Raw genomic sequence first — 24,308 nt, 5'->3', positions numbered from 1 at the left:
TACGTCTCCCAGAAATGAAAAACATCAAACAGCAAATAGAATACACCAAGGCTGGTCACAAAAGTCTTCAGACCTCTAGATAGTCGGTTTCTGGGATCGTCAAGCCTAAAAGTCTTCAAGTTTATAGGTAGGGCCAGACTGCAGTCCTCAAAATCGTCAAGCCTCTAATTAGGCCATCTGTCTTTTACGTTATGTTTTAGGTCTTCAGGCCTCTACATCTGCATGTAAGTGGTTAGGTTGTAAAGCATCCAAGTCGTCACGTCTCAGTGTCCTCAAGCTGTTTCGATCGTCAGACCGTCAGTTCTAGGTTTCCAGTTCAACAGGATCGGAAGTCATCAGGTCTTCAGGTTGTCAGACCCCCATGTGGTCAATCTTCAATCTGGTTGGCTATGAAGCCTCTAAGTCTTCAGGTCAATAGATTGTTGGACATCAGACTTCAAGTCACAAGGCCAGGTAGGGTGATTTTCAGGTATTCAGATCGTCAGACTTCTAGGCCCTTATACCGATAGACCTTCAAGCCTCGATGTTATCAAGAACCTGCTGTGACTCTTAGGTTGAGTAATCTCTTGATCGTTAAGCCTCTAGATCTGTAAACTACTGCATCGTATAATCTACAAGATGTCACGTCTTAAAGTCTTCAAGCAGATTTAGTCGTCAGACCTTCAGGTTGTCCCCCCAGCTCGTCGAATTCAATGTCATCAGATCTAAAGGATGTCAGCCTCCATGTGGTCAATCATCAATCATGTTGGTTACTAGGCCTCTAGATAACAACCCTCCGGTTTGATAGATTCTTTATAGGTCTTCAGATCATCAGATTTCTATGCCGGTAGACCATTAAGTCTCAAAGTTATCAAGCTTCTAGGTCGTCAGCCCGATAACAAACTGATCAGACCGATATAGGCTGATAGCTAATCAAGTATCCTAGTAGATCATCCGGTAAATAGGTTGTCAAGTATCTAGGGCTGTAAGACCGATAAGTCGTCAAGCCGATCAGTCATTAAGCCCGTAGGTTGTCGAGTGGAAAGGTCGTAAGGCCAAGAGGTCATTAGGTCGATAGTGTATCAAGTCTTCAGGGTGCCAGGCTGATAAGCCATCAGGTCTTTTGATTATCAGGAATCCAGGTCTTCAAGGTTGTAGTTCATCAGGAAGATAGGTTATCAAGTCTACAGGGTGCCAGGCTGATAGGCCATCAGGTCGATAGGTTAATAGGAATCTAGGTCATCGAGTTTATGGATTCCCAGGCCTCCAGATTGACAGTTCTCTAGGTCGTCAGCCCGCTTGAGCTGAAAGCCAAACAGATAAACAAACATCTACGTTGTCAGGCCGATAAGTCATAGGGTGATAGATAGTTAGGCCTCTAGGTCGTTCAGCGGATAGGCTATCAGGCCAATTGATCAACAAGTCGGTGAGACCGATAGATCATCAGGCTGATAAATTATCAAACCCCTAGGTCGTTATAACGACGGTTCGATTAATCTGTAGGTCGTAAAACTGATAGGACTTCAAGCTGATAGTTTATTAAGGTAAAAGGTCATCAAGCCAATAGATCGTCATACTGGTAGATCATCAGAATGCTAATCTATAGAACTTTTGAGTTGGTCTACCGTTGGGTCATCCGGATCATGGGTTATCAGGAATCTAGGTTATCAATCTTCAAGGTCTAGCCTCCAGGTCTTCGAAGTTCCAGGTCATCAAACCATTAGGTATTCAAAACGCTAGGCCTTCTAGTTTCAAGATTTTTAAGCCACCTTGTTTTCAAGTCTCTTGGTTATTAAACTTCTAGGTCATGAGGCTGTCAAATCTTCAGACCGATTATTAATCAAGCCTCAAGGTTATCAAGCCACCCACACATCTTTCCAATAGATCATCAGACTAATAGTTTTCCAGCTGTCAAATCCCAGGTCATCGGGGCTTGTGTTATCCAATTCTTTAGGTTATCAAGCATCTAGGTTGGTAGGGTAATCTTCAGGTTGTCAACCTTAGGTCGTCAAGGCTGATAGGTCAACTCGTGAGGCTACTCGAAAGTTTATCAGGCCGATACTCGTCATGTGAATAGATCATAAGGCCGATAGGTTAGCAAGCCTATTGATCGTTAAGCCACCAGGTCGTCAGACCTGTAGGTATTCAGGCCTCTTTCCCTTTTTCAATCCTTAGATTTTCAGACTTCCAGATCGTCAGCCCGATAGGTTAACTGGTTGATAGATTTTCATTGAGGGCAGGTCGTTAGTACTTCAGGTTTTCAAAAGCTCCAGGTTATCAAGACTTTTGGTTAACGAGAATCTTTGGTCTTCACAAATACAACTGATTTAGATTCAATTCTATTTCAAAGTTTGGTTCCTGAATGCTTATATTTTTCTGTTTTAGGAATCTAAGATCATGAACTCACAAATTCTTAGTTTGAATTCTACAAAAATTGCTTTTGATTTCTTAATATGTGTCTGACTTTTGATCGTGATTCCACTTTTTTTCAAATTGATCTTAAAATCATAGTTTTTTTGACTATTGACTCCTCACATTTTTGTGATTAGAAACTCAAAGATTTCCACTTTTAAGTTTCTTATTTCTAAAGACTTTCTCAGCATTAAAATGACCTTTCAAGTCATTACTGCTGATTTTCGTGTAATAGTCTTTTGTGCAAAAAGACCAATTTCTTCTCAATTTAAATTCTCTGTCTCATCCCTCGGATTCAAGCTCTAACCCATAACTTCAAACATGTTTTTTTGCAAATTTCTTAATGCAAAGATAATTCATGTTGACCTACAGCGCCAGAACGAGACTGTCAGGGGACTGCCAACACCCATTAAAAAATCGGGTATTTCTTCGCCCGAACCATTGCATTGTTCCCAACTGTCACTGTGGGAAATGGGAATGATTCACGGCCAAATTCAACTGCAAATTTGCATTCATTTTCCCCTGTTACAAACTATTTTTTTTTTTTTTTCAAAGTGAGGGAACGTGGAAAAATCCCCCCACCCGACAAACCTTTGACCGATTTGGATTGTGCAAATTTTTCGCGGACCTGAATCGATTCTATTGTGTTTCTTTGTTTTTTTTTCTTTCTGTCTCTCACTTCTGGCGTTCATTCTTTCATTTTTCACAAGGGGTTATTTACTTGCCACGCTTTTCCCGGATGTGGCGCGACCGGATCGAGAAGAAAGGAATCAACACGTTGTTGTCGTGCGGGGAAAATTTATCGATTTCCTTAAAGATGACAGCCCACGAGTGGGGGTCTCGTCTACCACTTCCGATTTTTTATTTCGATGGGTTGGAGGTAGAAATTTATTCCACAATCTCAATCCCTGGATTTGATGTCGTCAGAGTTTGGGGGGGGGGACCGAAAAAAAATCCTGCATAAAACTAGCGAAAATGGGCGAATAACTTTAACACTCGCACCGGAATCCGTTGCTTTTTTTTTCTCAACTTTCTTATTCTTATAATGCTCATTCGATTCCGTTTTTCTCCTTCTTTTACTTACAGGAAGTAAGTCGAATGTCTGGTGTAAAAGGGCAGTGCCACAAAGAGACCGCTCTCAAAGTCAACGACGCTTGAAGTGGATTGAAGTTGCCATAACAGCATCTCTGTAAGTACTATTGGGATATTGGGGACAGAAAGAATCCTGAGCCAGGCAAAAAAAACCGGAACATGGGACACTTGAGGAACAAACAGCGCCGGCACCAGGCCAAGGAAGCGGCACTCAGACGGGAGGAACGGCTCCGGAAGCTCCAGCTCGATGAGGTGGACATTATGAATTTGGTAAGTGGCCAAAAAACGGTTATTTTGCTTCATCTTCATCTAACCAGGCTTGGGTTTCGCCTTCGTTTCTTTGTGGCGTTTCGTTGATTGTGTGCCAAGAGTTGGAACTGTCAGATTGAAGGTGCATCTCATTTTCCCCGACAGGGCGTTAATTATTGATTTTTCCAAGACTTTTGAGTGAATTGACATTATAAATTACCAAAAAATTGTACAATTCGTTTCTATTAGACAAAAAAAAAATATTTTCAAATATTTGTGTAACCATATTTGATATTTTTTTTACTATAGTTCCTCCTTCATTCTCTTGAAAATCGACTAAGGTACGATAAGTTATCCGAGAAAAGTTATCCTGCTCTTTCTTAAAGTCTTAAAATTCTTTCTGGGTTATGGTTAGATCAGATTTTGGCTAACACCTCTAGTTTTGGTGATATTGCATGTGCCACTATATGACGCTTACGAATTGCAACTAATTTTTAATTGTCAATTTCGATTTGAGCCATGGTACTCTCGGTAAAGTTTGTGGAAGACGAAGTGAATGGATGTCGGATGAAACCTGGAGGATGATCGATGATCGGAGAAAGGCGAAAGTCGGAATTGAGCAGGCATGTACCGGGTCAGCCAAAGCAGCCGCCCGCTTACGATATGCGGAGCTGGAAAAGGCAGTTAAACGAGCTTGTAGACGAGACAAGAGAGCCTGGACAAACTCCCTAGCCGAAGAGGGAGAAAGAGCCGCCGCCATTGGAGATATCCGATTATTATATGATATTTCTCGCCGCCTTAGTGGTGCAAGGACTAATGCAAGAATGCCGCTGAAAAACCGAGCAGGTCAGCTGCTGACAGATCGAACAGATCAGCTCAAGCGTTGGACTGAGCATTTTGATCAACTTTTCCGAGTTACAAATAGCAATGGCCAACAGAACCCGCAGCTCGAGGCGCCCACAGTAAGTCGCATTAATGGCGTCAACTCGGAAGCGCCCACGCTGGCTGAAATAGAAGCGGCAATCAAGGACATGAAATCCAACAAAGCGCCTGGAATCGATTGCATTCCTGCTGAAATGCTCAAAGCCGACCCTGCCTTGTCAGCACAAATGTTGCACCGTCTTTTCGCTGACATTTGGGATACTGCAACATTCCCGGCCGACTGGATGCAGGGTATCCTCGTAAAGGTCCCAAAGAAAGGAGACCTAACAGAGTGCGGTAACTGGCGTGGCATAACTTTGATCTGTACAACCCTTAAAGTACTCTGCAAAGTGATCCTGAACAGGATCCAGGAGAAAATCGACGCTACACTCCGACGGCAACAAGCTGGATTCCGATCCGGACGATCATGTGTGGACCACATCACAACGCTACGAATAATACTGGAACAAATCAACGAATTCCAGGACTCTCTTCTGCTGGTGTTCGTTGATTTCGAAAAAGCATTTGACCGACTGAACCACGAAAACATCTGGGCTGCTCTTAGACGACGAGGGGTCCCAGAGAAACTAGTCCATCTCATCGAAGCACAGTACGAGGCATTTTCGTGCAAGGTCTTACACGACGGTGTCTTGTCCGAACCAATCCCGGTAACTGCTGGAGTGAGACAAAGATGTATTTTGTCACCGCTGCTTTTTCTCATCGTAATGGATGAGATCTTGACTGGATCGATTGACTGTAGACCAAACCGAGGATTGCCGTGGAATCCTTCAACCATGGAGCAACTGAACGACCTTGACCTGGCAGACGATATTGTTTTGCTCGCCCAAACACAACAAGACATGCAGAGCAAACTCGACGACCTCACCGAAAGCTCCAAGGCAGCAGGTCTCAAAATCAATGTCGGAAAGACCAAGTCGATGGAAATCAATACAGAAAATCGTTCCAATTTCGTGGTAGCTGGACAACAGGTTGAGACAGTGGAGTGCTTCCAGTATCTTGGTAGCCAGACTACGCCTGATGGTGGTACCAAGAAGGACATCGAAACCCGGATCAGAAAAGCCCGATTTGCGTTTGCGAGTCTCCGAAACATCTGGCGGTCACGCCAGATCTCTCTACGAACTAAGATCCGAATCTTCAACTCAAACGTCAAATCCGTATTGCTGTACGGGTGTGAGACTTGGTGCACATATGCGGTGACGACGCGAAAACTGCAAGTTTTTGTGAATCGGTGCCTGCGGAACATCATCCGCGCTTGGTGGCCTGGCAACTGGATCTCAAACGTTGAACTTCATCGCCGGTGTCATCAAAAGGCGCTAGAAATCGAGATTCGGGAACGTAAGTGGAGATGGATTGGGCACACGCTGCGAAGAGATGAAAACGAGATTTGCAGAGAGGCGCTTGACTGGAATCCAGATGGGCATCGAAGAAGAGGCAGGCCCAAAAGCTCGTGGCGGCGAAGTCTAGCCGCTGAAATCCGCACAGTTGACGAGAACCTTGGCTGGCAGCAAGTGAAGACGCTGGCTCCGGATCGCCAGCAGTGGAGATCTTTTATCTCAGCCCTATGCGCCGGTCAATCGGCGCTGGACCCTTAGGTAGGTTAGGTAATTTCGATTTGCAATTTAATAAACTTTTTGTTTTACAAATTTTATGCAGATACGAAATATTCTTCAAGAAACCAATTAAGCCTCACTTTTATTTTGTGCTTCTGGTTCTTCAACTCCACATTGAAAAGGGTTTTGATAAACTACACAAAGCCACAAAATTTACATTTTCAAAGGTGCAAAGATTTAAAGAGCTAATTTTGATAAATTTTGGTGCCTTGAACTACTATTTTGAGGCTATTTGCCAGCAACTCCCGGATATTTCTAGCTCAGTCGCAGAAGACCCTTTGACTAATCTCAGGGTCGGCCGACGGCTGGGTAATCGGAGGGGAACGCGGACAAAATTTAGGAACAAACTGTGGGCTTTCTACAATCAAAACAATCAACAAATTAAAACTTAAGACAAAAATTACTTTTATTCCAAAAAAAAAACGAGAAACTACTTTAAAAACATTGGTTTAAAGATTGGCTTTATTATTCTCTGTACTGTGTGCTGGTGTGGGAGTGTAGGATGTGGGTTGGACGGTGGTCGATGACGGATCACGAACGGGGATGAGTGACGTGACCAATTGGTGGCAGCTCGTCTGGCGTGACGAACGGTAAGAATTACGGCGTTTTTTTCGTTGACGGGAATCAGCGGACCACAGCAAGACCGTATTGGCCGCGCTGAGAAGGGGTTTCCTTGAGAATGAGAGACTTTGAACTTTGAGAAACTCGAAGTCCCGAGAGATAAGCCTCCTTTGCGGTTATGGACCTTCCTGAACCAGAGGCCGAAGTCCTTTACGGTAAGACGTAGACTACGACGGGATTCCTCAACACAAAACGGGGTGACACAAGAACAAACACACTACGGTTTCTCAATTTTTTTGGCGGTTGGAGAACACACCTGACTCGCACGAACGCCGGAAGATAAAAAAGCCCGGAGTCAAAGACCCTTTTTGGCGCGTTACTTCAATCCTTTCCTCCACCTTCTCCATTCAAAATACTTTAGGCGAGTTATTGCACCTTGCATGCAACCTACATGCATTCTACCTTGCAACCAGTCTTGGTTGCAGACTTGTTGACGAAGATTCCACACGCCCAACTTAAAACTAGCAATAACTGTATTTGTAAAAACCTATCTTCTAAACATTTAATGAGTGTATCGAAAATTAACTATAAACATATTCGGGCCTTCTACTTTCTAACGCGTGAACGCGCACAACTGTGCTCACCTGTATGTAGCATCTTGATCTGTCAAGAGTGAACCAGCGCTTTGTTTACGTTTGAAACATTCGTTTCTCCCAAAATGTCGCGAATTAAAAAAGAAGTTAAAATTCGTGTGTTGGACACTTGGATGCGAGAGAAGGGCATCTCGATGAATGATGTGGCGAAACATTTCGGCATTCATCCGGCGAGCGTAAAATCCATCATCCACAAGTTCGGGGAACACCATACGTTCGATGATTTGCCAGGAAGAGGCAGAAAAGCAGGACCATCTGACCCAAATCTGGACCGTAAGGTAATCAACCTCTTCAACCGGAGTCGATCGGTGTCCATACGGGATTTGGCGAAAAAAGCTGGGACATCGATCGGAATGGTACAGCGGATCAAGAAGCGGAACAACCTGAAGACATACAAGAAGCAGAAAGTGTCCAAACAAACGGCTGAACGAAAATCACGAGGCAAAACCAGAGCCCGGAAGCTATATCATCGGATTTTGCTGAAGCCAGATGCGTGCATTCTCATGGACGATGAAACTTATGTAAAAGAGGATTCCAGTACTCTTCCGGGACCACAATTCTACACTGCAGCTATTGGGGAGGATGTGAGTGACCACGGGAAGTCGATTGAGGTGGAAAAATTTGGCCGGAAAGTGCTTGTGATCTGCTCCTGCGGATTGAAGTCGGCGAGTTCCTTTACAAAAGGAACAATAAATGCCGATATCTACAAAAAGGAGTGTTTGCAGAAAAGGTGGCTGCCACTATATAAGAAACATTCGACTCTACCATTGTTCTGGCCGGATTTGGCGTCAGCCCACAACGCTAATTCCTCTTTAGATGGTTTGAGGATAACGATGTAGATTTCGTTGAGAAAGATATTAACCCATCAAACTGCCCCCAGCTTGCCCCATAGAACGATATTGGGCTATCGTCAAGAGAGTTTTCAAGAAGGATGGTAAAGGGTGATACGGTCAAAATTTGCTCAAGGGAAAACGCGTGTAAATCGGTGAAATCGTTTATTTAAAAAATCAAATTAAATTTCTTTTTCAAGTTTAATTGGTATAAAACTCAGGAAAAATATTCAGTTTGGCTTCCGTTTTTCCAAATACGAATTGCCGGGCCTTACGCTTAACCCCTGCCATCAGATTTTGTACAGCCACCTTGTCCACCTTCTTCGCCGCAGAAAGCCAGTTTTTGGGCGGAACTCTGGCGTGTTGGGAGGGTTCTTGTCCTTGGGAACCACCTGCACGTTGTTGACGGCGTACCACTCCATGGCCTTTTCACCGTAATGGCAAGATGCCAAATCCATCCAAAACAGTACGGAACAACCGTGTTTCTTCAGGAAAGGCAGCAGACGTTTATTCAAACACTCTTTCACGTAAATTTCTTGGTTGACAGTCCCGGGAGCTATGAAAATGCTGCTTTTCAAGCCACAGGTACAGATGGCTTGCCAAACCAGATATTTCTCCGCGAACTTTGACCGTTTCATGTGCTTGAAAATATCTGCTACCTTTCCTCTTCCTTTTGCCGTATAAAACTCCTATCCCGGAAGCTGCTTGTAGTCGGCTTTGACGTAGGTTTCGTCGTCCGTTACCACGCAGTCAAACTTCGTCAGCATCGTCGTGTACAGCCTCCGGGATCGCGCTTTGGCCGTCGTATTTTGTTTATCATCGCGATTTGGAGTCACTACCTTCTTGTAAGTCGATAGTCCGGCTCGTTTTTTTGGCTCGATGCACGGTTATAGACGATACACCCAGCTTATTAGCGGCATCTCGGAGAGAAAGGTTAGGGTTTCACTTGAAACTACCGGCAACTCTCTTTGTCGTCTCAGTGGCTTCCGGTTTTCGATTTCCCCCCGATCCAGACTGCCTGACTGTCGACAAACGTTCCCCAAACACTATAATTACATTTCTAACGGTTGATTTGGCAACTTTTAGCGATTTTGCCAGCTTTGCGTGCGAGTAGCTCGGATTTTCGCGATGCGCGAGCAAAATTTTGATACGCTGCTCTTCTACCTTGGACGGCATTTTGACAACTGAAGAGTGAATTCCAAAATTAAAATAGGAGCAACATTCTACACACACACACCTTCAAAATGTGGGGTGTTCAGGTTTTTTTAAATGCAAAATTGAAAGAATTTTGTCAAGTTGATATTGACCAAATTTTGACCGTATCACCCTTTAGTAAACATAAAAATGCGATCCAATAAAGTTCAGTTTTTGACTTTTTGCTGCCTCAAACCCTATAGTGCACTGGTAACCACCAAAAGTGTAATGTGTTGAAGGTCATAATACGACAACTTCTAAACTGAAGCTTAATTCCCTGAGATTGAAGATTGACTACAGACTATGTTTTGGTGCACTCGTTAATTAGTGTAGTGATAGTATTCCATTTCCAAACTGCCTTGAAAGCAAATTTTAGGTTAAAAATGCCTGAGAATTGACGAGAAATGCATGTATGTAAATGTTCTTTTTTAAAGTATTTATTCGTTAAATAAATCAAAACCTATTTCTTTCTACATTCTAAATTCACCTAAGGCAATGAAAAGTATCCAAACAATAAAAAGAAACAAATCTAGAAACGATTATGCTTCTGACAGATAATTCCCTATTGTGAATCCCCTTTTCAGAAAGGTTCATCTGTATACCCTCATCTGCCGGGCAACACCGGTACATGGAATTGTAGCAACATGTTTTCAGATTTTGAAGTAGGTATTACGAAGGTAACGTGGCCACGTGGCAGCGATCGACACCTTCCCCCACCCCCTGTTCTGGACTAAGTAGTAATTCCAAACGTGCGCACCTTTCTTTTCCCCTGGAACCCTTCTAATTACCTTCATCCGAGCCGGATCCGGTTTCGTCAATTGTGGGAAACATTTGTAAGGGTCCTCCCTTCCCCTTAACTTAACTTTTCGATGGATAACGAATTGCACCGATAGATCTGTTTCATTTAATTAGATTCCAAAGTCCCTCCGGGCGCTGGCTAGGCACTTTGATGCGGAAGAGGATGGAAAAAACTCGGAATTTTCCCCACAGGCTAATTGAATTAGAAGGAGGAGGAACAATTTCAGAAATGTTGCTTCGATACCACAGGCCCCTGAATTGCTACTACCCTAGTTTTACTTCTTAGTTTCGATTTGCCAGGATGAAGGTTGTTGTTGTTGTTGGGGAAGCATCGGTGTAGGCGCAGGAAATTCGACGGACGCAAGCTGTCAGAAAAACGCAATCAAGCAACGCTTGCCCCAAAAAAATACCCACTATCCAGAACGAAACATCAGCAGCGCTTTACTTCCGCGAGGATCAAAGAAGGCTTCGCCCATGTGTGGTTGGCCGCCGTCAGTAACGTGATGATGGCGCAAAAGGTTACGAACCGAGACGTGTGATGTATACAAACACGTGCTTTTCGCTCCCCCCTGAAGCTAGAGGGCCTCGAAAAGTAGCCATCTTGGCTTTCCTGCCGGTTCCGAGGGAGCGAGAGTTCGGAATTCCGGGAATGTGTTGCCACCTCCCACATGCCCCACGGACACCAGAGATAAACCGCAATCCGTTGGAATTACGTTTGATCTACCTCAAAACCGAGAAACCCCTCCACCAAAAGACCATCCGGAACAACATGGGAGATGAGCAGTCGAACAAATAGTAGGAAGGTAGGTAGTTGGACCGCTTTCTTGTCTATGGCAGGAAAATTCCAACAACCTGGAATGCTGCCAAGGGAACGCACCAGTATCAGCCGGGCAGGGCGGCGTAAATCTCGTTCTTTTCACACATGCCAAGTCCATTTGATATGATGGAGAGAAATATTTTTCCGAATGAAGGTAATGATAGAAAAGTCGGTCCTCCTCGTCATCCATCACATTCACGATTTACTTACATTTGTAGGTAGGAAGGAGGGCTCCCAAAATGTATTCCGGTTGCTGACAAACATGCATAAATATGTTTCCATACGTGAGCAGCGAAAAAGATGTTTATCTGCTCCCTCGTGGTGTTCTGTTCGAGAGTAGGATCTTATCCCTATAGCTAAGGCTAGTTGACGAAACTTCCGTTGACAGGTTCATTTTGTTGATGGCCACTTTTTTCTTGTCTTCGGTGATTTTGAAAGCGATAAAATCTGGTAAGTTTTCCTCTAGTTAGTCATTTCAGGATTAAACAGAAAAATATGATTTTTACTGTAATATTCTCTCAATTGAAGATAAAAAAAAGAATTTGACATCCGTGCAGAAAAGTAGTTTCTGGCGACAGTTTTTTACGGTCGCCACAGAAGAAAAACAAAAATAACCAACTTAACATTATGTCGAAGACTGATTAGGTTTATTTCTGAATTTTGTTTGTGATTTGTTATTTTGTTGTTCCATCTTTAGAAATCTCATCTTTCGAACTTCAGTCTTCCAATTAAAGGTTTTTTCACGGTCGCCATGCATAAACTAACCGTGTTCAAGCGCCATTCGATCTGGCTGTTCTTGCGGCCGCACGACTCCAGTTCATCAATTGAACATTTTTTGAGTCGATTATCTAGATGAGCAGCGGATAAAACCTCAACTGACAATACTGAACCCATGTCCGGTCCCTTTTCGAGCAATCTTCATCAAAATCGTTTATTTTCCCATTCGAATTCATTAGACTGGTGACAATGAATTTGTCCCTGGCTGAGTGTGACATCTTTACCCCTCAAAGTCGTCTTCGTCGGAACACAAAAGGGGGTGGAAAACCTTCGACGAGGCTTTCGATGGGGGAGGAAAAATCCTTGCCTCTTAGTCTACGAAAACCTGAAAGAAGAGAAGGAGGAGGAAAAGCGATCAAAATAAGTATACAATTTCCATGAGCACCGTGTTGTTTATTTCGCCACCATCAACGGAACGAAAAGAAGGAAGGGGAAGATAAAAACCAGAAAAACGAAAATCTAATAATAGCAACTGATCTAATCTGGAAGAACTGGTTCCATCTGGAAGAGGGAAAACCGGAAGCTGATGATGACTCTTCCTGCGTTTTGATTCTTTGGCCGCAGCGAACAGAGTGCATCAATTTTCTTAATATAATTTATGTGCAATGGGCGATGGAATCGAAAAGTTATTCTTTCTCTCCTTAAGAAAAACCCCTTTAGAACTGTCAAAAGTTGGGTGAAATTATAGCTGCATCCCACTTGCACTAATGCAAAACCATCACCCAAATTCGTCAGCGCTTCCATCGCCTATTCTCCGATCCAAAGAGAGAAAGAGGGACAGTGAAATGACATCACGTGGCCTTTCATTTCAGGTGATAGACATCTCGAGTTTAGAGGAAAGATTTTAAGTTGATGATAAGCCAAATGAAAAAGTCAAACAAAAGTTAAACTACAACAAAAAATTAAAAAATCAAATTGCCACAATAACCAAAAAAATTAAAAAAAAACAAAAATTCTAAAAATGACAAAAATGATAAAAATGACACAAAAATGACGAAAATTATAAAAATGACAAAAAATACAAAAATGACAAAAATGACAAAAATGACAAAAATGACCAAAATGACAAAAATGACAAAAATGACAAAAATGACAAAAATGACAAAAATGACAAAAATGACAAAAATGACAAAAATGACAAAAATGACAAAAATGACAAAAATGACAAAAATGACAAAAATGACAAAAATGACAAAAATGACAAAAATGACAAAAATGACAAAAATGACAAAAATGACAAAAATGACAAAAATGACAAAAATGACAAAAATGACAAAAATGACAAAAATGACAAAAATGACAAAAATGACAAAAATGACAAAAATGACAAAAATGACAAAAATGACAAAAATGACAAAAATGACAAAAATGACAAAAATGACAAAAATAACAAAAATGACAAAAATGACAAAAATGACAAAAATGACAAAAATGATAAAAATGACAAAAATGGCAAAAATGACAAAAATGACAAAAATGACAAAAATGTCAAAAATGACAAAAATGACAAAAATGACAAAAATGACAAAAATGACAAAAATGACAAAAATGACAAAAATGACAAAAATGACAAAAATGACAAAAATTTACAAAAATGACAAAAATGACAAAAATGACAAAAATGACAAAAATGACAAAAATGACAAAAATGACAAAAATGACAAAAATGACAAAAATGACAAAAATGACAAAAATGACAAAAATGACAAAAATGACAAAAATGACAAAAATGACAAAAATGACAAAAATGACAAAAATGACAAAAATGACAAAAATGACAAAAATCACAAAAATCACAAAAATGACAAAAATGACAAAAATGACAAAAATGACAAAAATGACAAAAATGACAAAAATGACAAAAATGAAAAAAATGACAAAAATGACAAAAATGACAAAAATGACAAAAATGACAAAAATGACAAAAATGACAAAAATGACAAAAATGACAAAAATGACAAAGATGACAAAAATGACAAAAATGACAAAAATGACAAAAATGACAAAAATGACAAAATTGACAAAACTGACAAAAATGACAAAACTGTCAAAAATGACAAAAATGACAAAAATGACAAAAATGACAAAAATGACAAAAATGACAAAAATGACAAAAATGACAAAAATGACAAAAATGACAAAAATGACAAAAATTTACAAAAATGACAAAAATGACAAAAATTACAAAAATGACAAAAATGACAAAAATGACAAAAATGACAAAAATGACAAAAATGACAAAAATGACAAAAATGACAAAAATGACAAAAATGACAAAAATGACAAAAATGACAAAAATGACAAAAATGACAAAAATGACAAAAATGACAAAAATGACAAAAATGACAAAAATGACAAAAATGACAAAAATGACAAAAATGACAAAAATGACAAAAATGACAAAAATGACAAAAATGACAAAAATGACAAAAATGACAAAAATGACAAAAATGACAAAAATCACAAAAATCACAAAAATGACAAAAATGACAAAAATGACAAAAATGACAAAAATGACAAAAATGACAAAAATGACAAAAATGACAAAAATGACAAAAATGACAAAAATGACAAAAATGACAAAAATGACAAAAATGACAAAATTGACAAAACTGACAAAAATGACAAAACTGTCAAAAATGACAAAAATGACAAAAATGACAAAAATGACAAAAATGACAAAAATGACAAAAATGACAAAAATGACAAAAATGACAAAAATGACAAAAATGACAAAAATGACAAAAATGACAAAAATCACAAAAATCACAAAAATGACAAAAATGACAAAAATGACAAAAATGACAAAAATGACAAAAATGACAAAAATGACAAAAATGACAAAAATGACAAAAATGACAAAAATGACAAAAATGACAAAAATGACAAAAATGACAAAATTGACAAAACTGACAAAAATGACAAAACTGTCAAAAATGACAAAAATGACAAAAATGACAAAAATGACAAAAATGACAAAAATGACAAAAATGACAAAAATGACAAAAATGACAAAAATGACAAAAATGACAAAAATGACAAAAATGACAAAAATGACAAAAATGACAAAAATGACAAAAATGACAAAAATGACAAAAATGACAAAAATGACAAAAATGACAAAAATGACAAAAATGACAAAAATGACAAAAATGACAAAAATGACAAAAATGACAAAAATGACAAAAATGACAAAAATGACAAAAATGACAAAAATGACCAAAATGACAAAAATGACAAAAATGACAAAAATGACAAAAATGACAAAAATGACAAAAATGACAAAAATGACAAAAATGACAAAAATGACAAAAATGACAAAAATGACAAAAATGACAAAAATGACAAAAATGACAAAAATGACAAAAATGACAAAAATGACAAAAATGACAAAAATGACAAAAATGACAAAAATGACAAAAATGACAAAAATGACAAAAATGACAAAAATGACAAAAATGACAAAAATGACAAAAATGACAAAAATGACAAAAATGACAAAAATGACAAAAATGAAAAAATTGATTAAAATGACAAAAATGACAAAAATGAAAAAATTGATTAAAATGACAAAAATGACAAAAATGACAAAAATGACAAAAATGACAAAAATGACAAAAATGACAAAAATGACAAAAATGACAAAAATGACAAAAATGACAAAAATGACAAAAATGACAAAAATGACAAAAATGACAAAAATGACAAAAATGACAAAAATGACAAAAATGACAAAAATGACAAAAATGACAAAAATGACAAAAATGAAAAAAATGACAAAAATGACAAAAATGACAGAAATGACAAAAATGACAAAAATTACAAAAATGACAAAAATGACAAAATCACAAAAATCACAAAAATCACAAAAATCACAAAAATCACAAAAATTACAAAAATCACAAAAACTACAAAAATCACAAAAATCACGAAAATCACAAAAATCACAAAAATCACAAAAATCACAAAAATCACAAAAATCACAAAAACTACAAAAATCACAAAAATCACAAAAATCACGAAAATCACAAAAATCACAAAAATCACAAAAATCACAAAAATCACAAAAATTACAAAAATCACAAAAATCACAAAAATCACAAAAAATGACAAAAATGACAAAAATGACAAAAATGACAAAAATGGCAAAAATGACAAAAATGACAAAAATGACAAAAATGACAAAAATCACAACAATGACAAAAATGACAAAAATGACAAAAATGACAAAAATGACAAAAATGACAAAAATGACAAAAATGACAAAAATGACAAAAATGACAAAAATGACAAAAATGACAAAAATGACAAAAATGACAAAAATGACAAAAATGACAAAAATGACAAAAATGACAAAAATGACAAAAATGACAAAAATGACAAAAATGACAAAAATGACAAAAATGACAAAAATGACAAAAATGACAAAAATGACAAAAATGACAAAAATGACAAAAATGACAAAAATGACAAAAATGACAAAAATGACAAAAATGACAAAAATGACAAAAATGACAAAAATGACAAAAATGACAAAAATGACAAAAATGACAAAAATTACAAAAATTACACAAATTACAAAAATGACAAAAATGACAAAAATGACAACAATGACAAAAATGACAAAAATGACAAAAATGACAAAAATGACAAAAATGACAAAAATGACAAAAATGACAAAAATGACAAAAATGACAAAAATGACAAAAATGACAAAAATGACAAAAATGACAAAAATGACAAAAATGACAAAAATGACAAAAATGACAAAAATGACAAAAATGACAAAAATGACAAAAATGACAAAAATGACAAAAATGACAAAAATCACAAAAATCACGAAAATCACAAAAATCACTAAAATCACAAAAATCACAAAAATCACAAAAATCACAAAAATTACAAAAATCACAAAAATCACAAAAATCACAAAAAATGACAAAAATGACAAAAATGACAAAAATGACAAAAATGGCAAAAATGACAAAAATGACAAAAATGACAAAAATGACAAAAATCACAACAATGACAAAAATGACAAAAATGACAAAAATGACAAAAATGACAAAAATGACAAAAATGACAAAAATGACAAAAATGACAAAAATGACAAAAATGACAAAAATGACAAAAATGACAAAAATGACAAAAATGACAAAAATGACAAAAATGACAAAAATGACAAAAATGACAAAAACGACAAAAATGACAAAAATGACAAAAATGACAAAAATGACAAAAATGACAAAAATGACAAAAATGACAAAAATGACAAAATTGACAAAATTGACAAAATTGACAAAAATGACAAAAATGACAAAAATGACAAAAATGAGAAAAATAACAAAAATGACAAAAAGGACAAAAATGACACAATATAAAAAATGACACAAAAAGGACCCAAAAATGACTCAAAAATGACACAAAAAATGACATAAAAAATGACACAAAAATGACACAATAATGACACAAAAATGGCACAAAAATGACACACAAATGGCACAAAAATGACACAAAAATGTCAAAAATGACAAAAATGACGAAAATGACAAAAATGACAAAAATGACAAAAATGACAAAAATGACAAAAATGACAAAAATGACAAAAATGACAAAAATGACAAAAATGACAAAAATGACAAAAATGACAAAATTGACAAAAATGACAAAAATGACAAAAATGACAAAAATGACAAAAATGACAAAAATTACAAAAAATGACAAAAACGACAAAAATGAAAAAAATTACAAAAATTACAAAAATGACAAAAATGACAAAAATGACAAAAGTGACAAAAATGACAAAAATGACAAAAATGACAAAAATGACAAAAATGACACAAAAAAAAACAAAAATGACAAAAATGACTTGTCACCGCGTGGTCCTGTTTTTCACCTTGTTTTTTTGCCACAGATTTGAAATGGAAGAAAAAAGTTTTCCAACTTGCAAGCAAAAAAGATCACAAAATATGGCTCCAAGTAGGCGATTACTTTCGCAACTCAATTCCAACCGGAAAGCTAATTAAAGAGCGAGAAAATTTAATGTCACGCCGCCGTGCAAAATTTATTACTAGCGACGACGAGGACGAGAAATAAGTCCTCGCTTCTCTTATCCAACAAATGTCGAGAAAGGTAGATCCAACATTCGGATTGTCGACGCCGCCCGTTCAGCTGCAGGTTGCCAGGAAACAGGCGCGTTGATGACGACGACTGTTTGGTGCCTCGAAGTTGCACCCCGAAAAGCGACAACATCTCCCCGGTTTGCTATCTTTTTTTTTGCTGTTGCTCTTTTTTCAATGGCGGAACTTTTCCAATTAAACAGCTTGTTACCGAGAAAATAGGTACAACACGTGGACCGACCAGGTGAAATGTGGGTTCAGGAATCGGGGTTCCGTTCCGTCTTCTTGATACAACTGTGAATGCTCTCTTCTCCACATTGTCACAGGATTGCATACCTTTGGGGGTATAGCACTCAGTTCGTTCAGAATTTATAAATGCAAACCATCAACAAACTCTGAGTTGGTACCGAACCAAGGTGATTCTTTCGATTGTCCAAAAGTTTTTAACCAGTTCTCGAGATGCACTTTCTACCAGGAAAACTGCTACAATATATTTAAATTCTGAATGCAGAATCGAGTCTCTGGAGGTTCTCGATAGTCAAGCACTCGAGAGCTCGAGAGCTGTTGAGTATTGAATTATTATTATCGGGTGTCGCCGAGTTTAACCTGAGTTTTTGAACGCAAATGAACGATTGTTAAGTTTGTGAATGACAATTTGAGCTGTTTGATACAGCAAAGCTGGGTCGAAATAGAAATAAGTGTCAATCACGAAAATAAAAGATAGCCAACTTCCTTGAAAAAGACTGTTGAACAATAACGAAACATAGTTATTGATATCGAACGGCATGTTGAAAAATTTACAAAATTAGGAAACAAAACTGAGAATTGAAGCATTTTCATTGACCCGACATGTTTTAAGTCGATAAGTTTTCTCATTTTATTTTACAAACAAGTTTTGGGAAAGTTTGGTTATCGAAAAGCGTGTTATAGTTTCACACCGAAAATGCGTACTAATAATCTGTTCAGCAACCAATACTGGCGCGTCAAGAAACTGTTTCACTGTAAGAGACATCCTTTCAGTGGAACTCTTAAGAAAAGTTACCAAACATTCTAGTTGAATCTAGTGATTTTAGTTTGGGCTTCAAATACATAACCGACATGATTTTCGAGTTGATGCCAATATGAGTAAATGTGGCGGAAAAAAATCATCATTGAATTTCAAAAATCACCATTTAGATACTTTTTGTTGATTGACTTCCAGGGGTGTCAAAATCACAAAAATTTCAAAAATTACAAAAATTCCAAAAATTTGAAAAAAATGACAAAAATTACAAAAATTACAAAAATTATAAAAATGACAAAAATGACAAAAATGACAAAAATTACAAAAATTTAAAAATTACATAAATTACAAGAATTACAAAAAATTACGAAAATTACAAAAATCACAAAAATTACTAAAATTACTTAAATAAAAAAAATTATAAAATAACAAAGATTACAAAAATTACAAAAATTACAAACATAAAATTACAAAAATTACCAAAATAATCAAAATAAGAAAAAAACTAAAATTACAAAAGCTACATTAAAAAAATTACAAAAATTACAAAAATGACAAAAATTACAAAAATAACAAAAATTACGAAAATTACAACAATTACAAAAATTACAAACATTACAAAAATTATAAAAATAACAAAAATGAAAAAAATGACAATATGTTCTGTAATTCTCAAAATCACAAAAACTACAAAAATGACAAAAATGAAAAAAGTTACAAAAATTACAGAAAATACAAAAAAAAACTAAAATAACCAAAATAATGAAAATAACAAAAAAAATAACAAAAATTACAAAAATCTCAAAAATTACAAAATAACAAAATTACAAAACTATCAAAAATTTCAAAAATTACAAAAATTCAAAAAAACCGGTAAAATAATTTCAAAAATTACAAAAATCAAAGAATTCAAAAATCACAAGTATTAAACTATTTTTTAATAACAATAACAAAAAATAACAAAAATTATTTTGAATTGAAAATTTTGGGTTTTGAATAACGAATTTGGTATTTTTGAATTTTGAATGTTTTTAATTCCGAATTTTGAATTTTGAATTTTGAATTTTGAATTTTGAATTTTGAATTTTGAATTTTTGAATTTTGAATTTTGAATTTTGAATTTTGAATTTTGAGTTTTGGATTTTGAATTTCTGATTTCTGATTTCTGATTTCTGATTTCTGATTTCTGATTTCTGATTTCTGATTTCTGATTTCTGATTTCTGATTTCGGATTTCGGATTTCTGATTTCTGATTTCTGATTTCTGATTTCTGATTTCTGATTTCTGATTTCTGATTTCTGATTTCTGATTTCGGATTTCGGATTTCGGATTTCGGATTTCGGATTTCGGATTTCGGATTTCGGATTTCGGATTTCGGATTTCGGATTTCGGATTTCGGATTTCGGATTTCGGATTTCGGATTTCGGATTTCGGATTTCGGATTTCGGATTTCGGATTTCGGATTTCGGATTTCGGATTTCGGATTTCGGATTTCGGATTTCGGATTTCGGATTTCGGATTTCGGATTTCGGATTTCGGATTTCGGATTTCGGATTTCGGATTTCGGATTTCGGATTTCGGATTTCGGATTTCGGATTTCGGATTTCGGATTTCGGATTTCGGATTTCGGATTTCGGATTTCGGATTTCGGATTTCGGATTTTGGATTTCGGATTTCGGATTTCTGATTTCTGATTTCTGATTTCTGATTTCTGATTTCTGATTTCTGATTTCTGATTTCTGATTTCTGATTTCTGATTTCTGATTTCTGATTTCTGATTTCTGAATCTGGATTCTGAATCTGAATCTGAATTTAGAATTCTGAATCTGAATTTTGAATTCTGAATCTGAATTCTGAATCTGAATTCTGAATCTGAATTCTGAATCTGAATTCTGAATCTGAATTCTGAATCTGAATTCTGAATCTGAATTCTGAATCTGAATTCTGAATCTGAATTCTGAATCTGAATTCTGAATCTGAATTCTGAATCTGAATTCTGAATCTGATTTCTGAATCTGAATTGTGAATCTGAATTCTGAATCTGAATTCTGAATCTGAATTCTGAATCTGAATTCTGAATCTGAATTCTGAATCTGAATTCTGAATCTGAATTCTGAATCTGAATTCTGAATCTGAATTCTGAATCTGAATTCTGAATCTGAATTCTGAATCTGAATTCTGAATCTGAATTCTGAATCTGAATTCTGAATCTGAATTCTGAATCTGAATTCTGAATCTGAATTCTGAATCTGAATTCTGAATTCTGAATTCTGAATTCTGAATCTGAATTCTGAATCTGAATCTGAATTCTGAATCTGAATTCTGAATCTGAATTCTGAATCTGAATTCTTAATCTGAATTCTGAATCTGAATTCTGAATCTGAATTCTGAATCTGAATTCTGAATCTGAATTCTGAATCTGAATTCTGAATCTGAATTCTGAATCTGAATTCTGAATCTGAATTCTGAATCTGAATTCTGAATCTGAATTCTGAATCTGAATTCTGAATCTGAATTCTGAATCTGAATTCTGAATCTGAATTCTGAATCTGAATTCTGAATCTGAATTCTGAATCTGAATTCTGAATCTGAATTCTGAATCTGAATTCTGAATCTGAATTCTGAATCTGAATTCTGAATCTGAATTCTGAATCTGAATTCTGAATCTGAATTCTGAATTCTGAATTCTGAATCTGAATTCTGAATCTGAATCTGAATTCTGAATCTGAATTCTGAATCCTAATTCTGAATCTGAATTCTGAATCTGAATCCTGAATTTGATCGAAACTGAATTCAGAATTGTTAATTCTGAATGGTGGATTATGAATTCCGAGTTTCGACATCACATCTCTGAAAAAAATCAGAATCTGAATTCTGAATTCTCAATTTTGTTTTCAGAAATCGAAATTATGAATTTCATTTTCTGAACTGATTCTTTATTTGATTTCTGTATTCTTCATTTCATTCTTCATTTTTTATTTCGGAATTTTAGATGCATAATTCTTAATATTAAAATTCAGAATACATAAATTTCACTATTCGAGACTTCGAAGTCTGAACATCTGTGGTCTGAATCCAAAATCTGGAATTCATTCATAAATCAGAATCTAGAATTCTGGAATCAGAATTCTAAAATAAATTTTTTGACAATAATATTCCAAATTCAGAATTTATGATTTCATAATCGATATTCTATATTCCATGCAAGCACAAAATTTTGAGCCCTGTCTGAATGTCTGGATGTCTGAATCTTAATTCAAAAATTTTTTTTTCTGACTTGAATTTATAATATCTGAACTTAGAAATTTTTTTTCAAATCTTCATCTCTGTTCTGTTTCCGCAAATTAAATTCCTGAATTATAAATTCCTAATACAGATTTCCGATTTTTGTCGTTATTTAAATAATTATTATTTTGTTTTCTTTTTGCAGCAAACTTAATTGAATTTATTGATAAAAATTTCCAACTCCAAAGCAAAAGTTTATCTTTCAACCGCTTGCAGCGCCTCTACTTGTGAAGTCGGTCCCCAAAACGGAAAGCACACCACCTCACAAACCACTTTTGCTGAACCTCTCCCAATCGAAAACGTCACCCCACATACATTGCTCCCCGTGTTTGCACTTTTGACGTTTTCGCTCTCCCTGTCTGGCTGCTGGCTTTCGGGCTGCTTCTGCTGCTGGGTTGGAAAATCATTTCGAGCCACGTCTCATCGGTTTCGGTTTTGTGTTTTACTCCATCGGTCGGTCTCTGCTAAATGGTTCGGATTTTTGCGTTTTTACGGTGAAATTTCGTTGTTAAATAGTGCAATTCCGTGGGAAACATTAGTGCAAAATGGTTAGTATCGATTTGGGTTGGTGAATTTACTGCCGGGGTCGTGAAAATCTGTGGATTTTGATGGGTGTGTGATTGGTGATGAAATTTTTTCCTCCTCCGAACGTGAACAAACTTTTCCATGGAGAAAGAAGAATGTCGTGCTGGAAGATTTTTTTTTTCGGCTCTTTCAAGAAATCGAATCCTAGGGATTCGGAATTATAGGGCAATTGCGACGGAATGAAGCTTTCCATTATGGGAACCGATTTGGGAGTATCCGGAATACCTGTATTTGAAATTTTCCGTGAAAAAACAAGTTCCGGTAATGTCACGGATTCGCTACTGCAGCTAGAAGAACAAGAACAAAACGCGAATGAAGGGAACATCCAGCAGCGGAGCAAAATGGAATGAATGGCAAATGATGTTGACGACTGTGATAAGCCAAGTGGAAGCGACTGGAGTTTAATCGGATGGAGAAAATTGTCTCGACGCTTGAAGAATGTTAAAAATGGCACCAGCCCGGGGTTCCTCCCCGGAATCGGAACAGCTGGAATAGCGGTGGTGCTGTTGAAATCCTTTTTCGCTTTAAATCTGTGTCCATGACCAAATTGCGAAGGTGTTTCACATTGCTGATCGATTCGTGGAAACTTTAATTGTGCAGCGATATCATATTTACTTTAAGCAACTAGGCATAAAACTGTCCATGTTTTATATTTTGAAATTTCGAAACTAATCTGAGTCATCAAATGCATGCCAACATTCTGCTTGTGACGTGTAGGAAGCAACGATACACAGTTGAAGGTGGCTCAGCTCGGAAAATGTTCCAGCGGACCGTCGGCATGAAGACGAAATTTATTCCCATTCGATGGAAAAGTCCGTCGGAAGACGAATTTGTAAATTGATCTATTTTCTGAGATGGTAAAATTGCGTTGCAATTTGAAATTTGGATGAGAAAAACAGATGTCGAATGCTCGGAACTTGTAGCGGCGCTCAGGGAAACAATAGTAGTCATTATTACCTAAGTTAAAAAAAAAGCTAACAATTTGGAATCTTTTCATAATTTTCTGTGTTAAAATCCAAAAATAATCCCGTTTTTTATGCCAAGTTGAGATGGTTCATTTCGATAACATAATTAGATAGAACACATTTATGTCCCACCTGTTCTATTTTCTGATTTGAATTTTTATTTTGTTATTGTAAGCGCCGAATATGACTTGTGATGATAATGTGTAAAATTTGGTCTCGATTTTGGAAATTATAAATCTCTTGATGATTTTAAAAGCTTATTTTGAACTATTTCTACAGCCAAATCAACTTCAAAGAAACGCTAATTTTTTCGTAGATATCGATGTTGATGAATCAAAATGGTAGGTTCAATCACAAATCAGTGGCGTGGATGAGCTCGTGGATCATATGAATTTTTATAACAACTTGTAGAGTTTTTTTTTAACCATGTATGATGT

General features: G+C 36.4%; 1 protein-coding gene across 2 annotated transcripts in view; it reads left to right on the top strand.

Moving 5' to 3' along the window:
• Positions 1-24,308, top strand: part of LOC129749854 (coatomer subunit beta') — a 185,422-nt gene that overhangs the window by 135,883 nt on the left and 25,231 nt on the right. The window contains exon 3 of one of the 2 annotated variants that reach the window (XM_055744944.1): positions 3,478-3,753. In XM_055744944.1, coding sequence (XP_055600919.1) covers positions 3,643-3,753 — 111 coding nt within the window. In that variant the 5' untranslated portion in view covers positions 3,478-3,642. Of the gene's footprint in view, positions 1-3,477; positions 3,754-22,709; positions 22,870-24,308 lie in introns of those variants that run through there. The other variant, XM_055744945.1, reaches the window with a different exon arrangement.

This window comes from Uranotaenia lowii, chromosome 2, assembly GCF_029784155.1.
Source record: "Uranotaenia lowii strain MFRU-FL chromosome 2, ASM2978415v1, whole genome shotgun sequence".
Classification (NCBI taxonomy): Eukaryota; Metazoa; Arthropoda; class Insecta; order Diptera; family Culicidae; genus Uranotaenia; species Uranotaenia lowii.
Note: the sequence above shows the minus strand (reverse complement) of the source record. Positions and strands in the feature narration are given on the sequence as shown.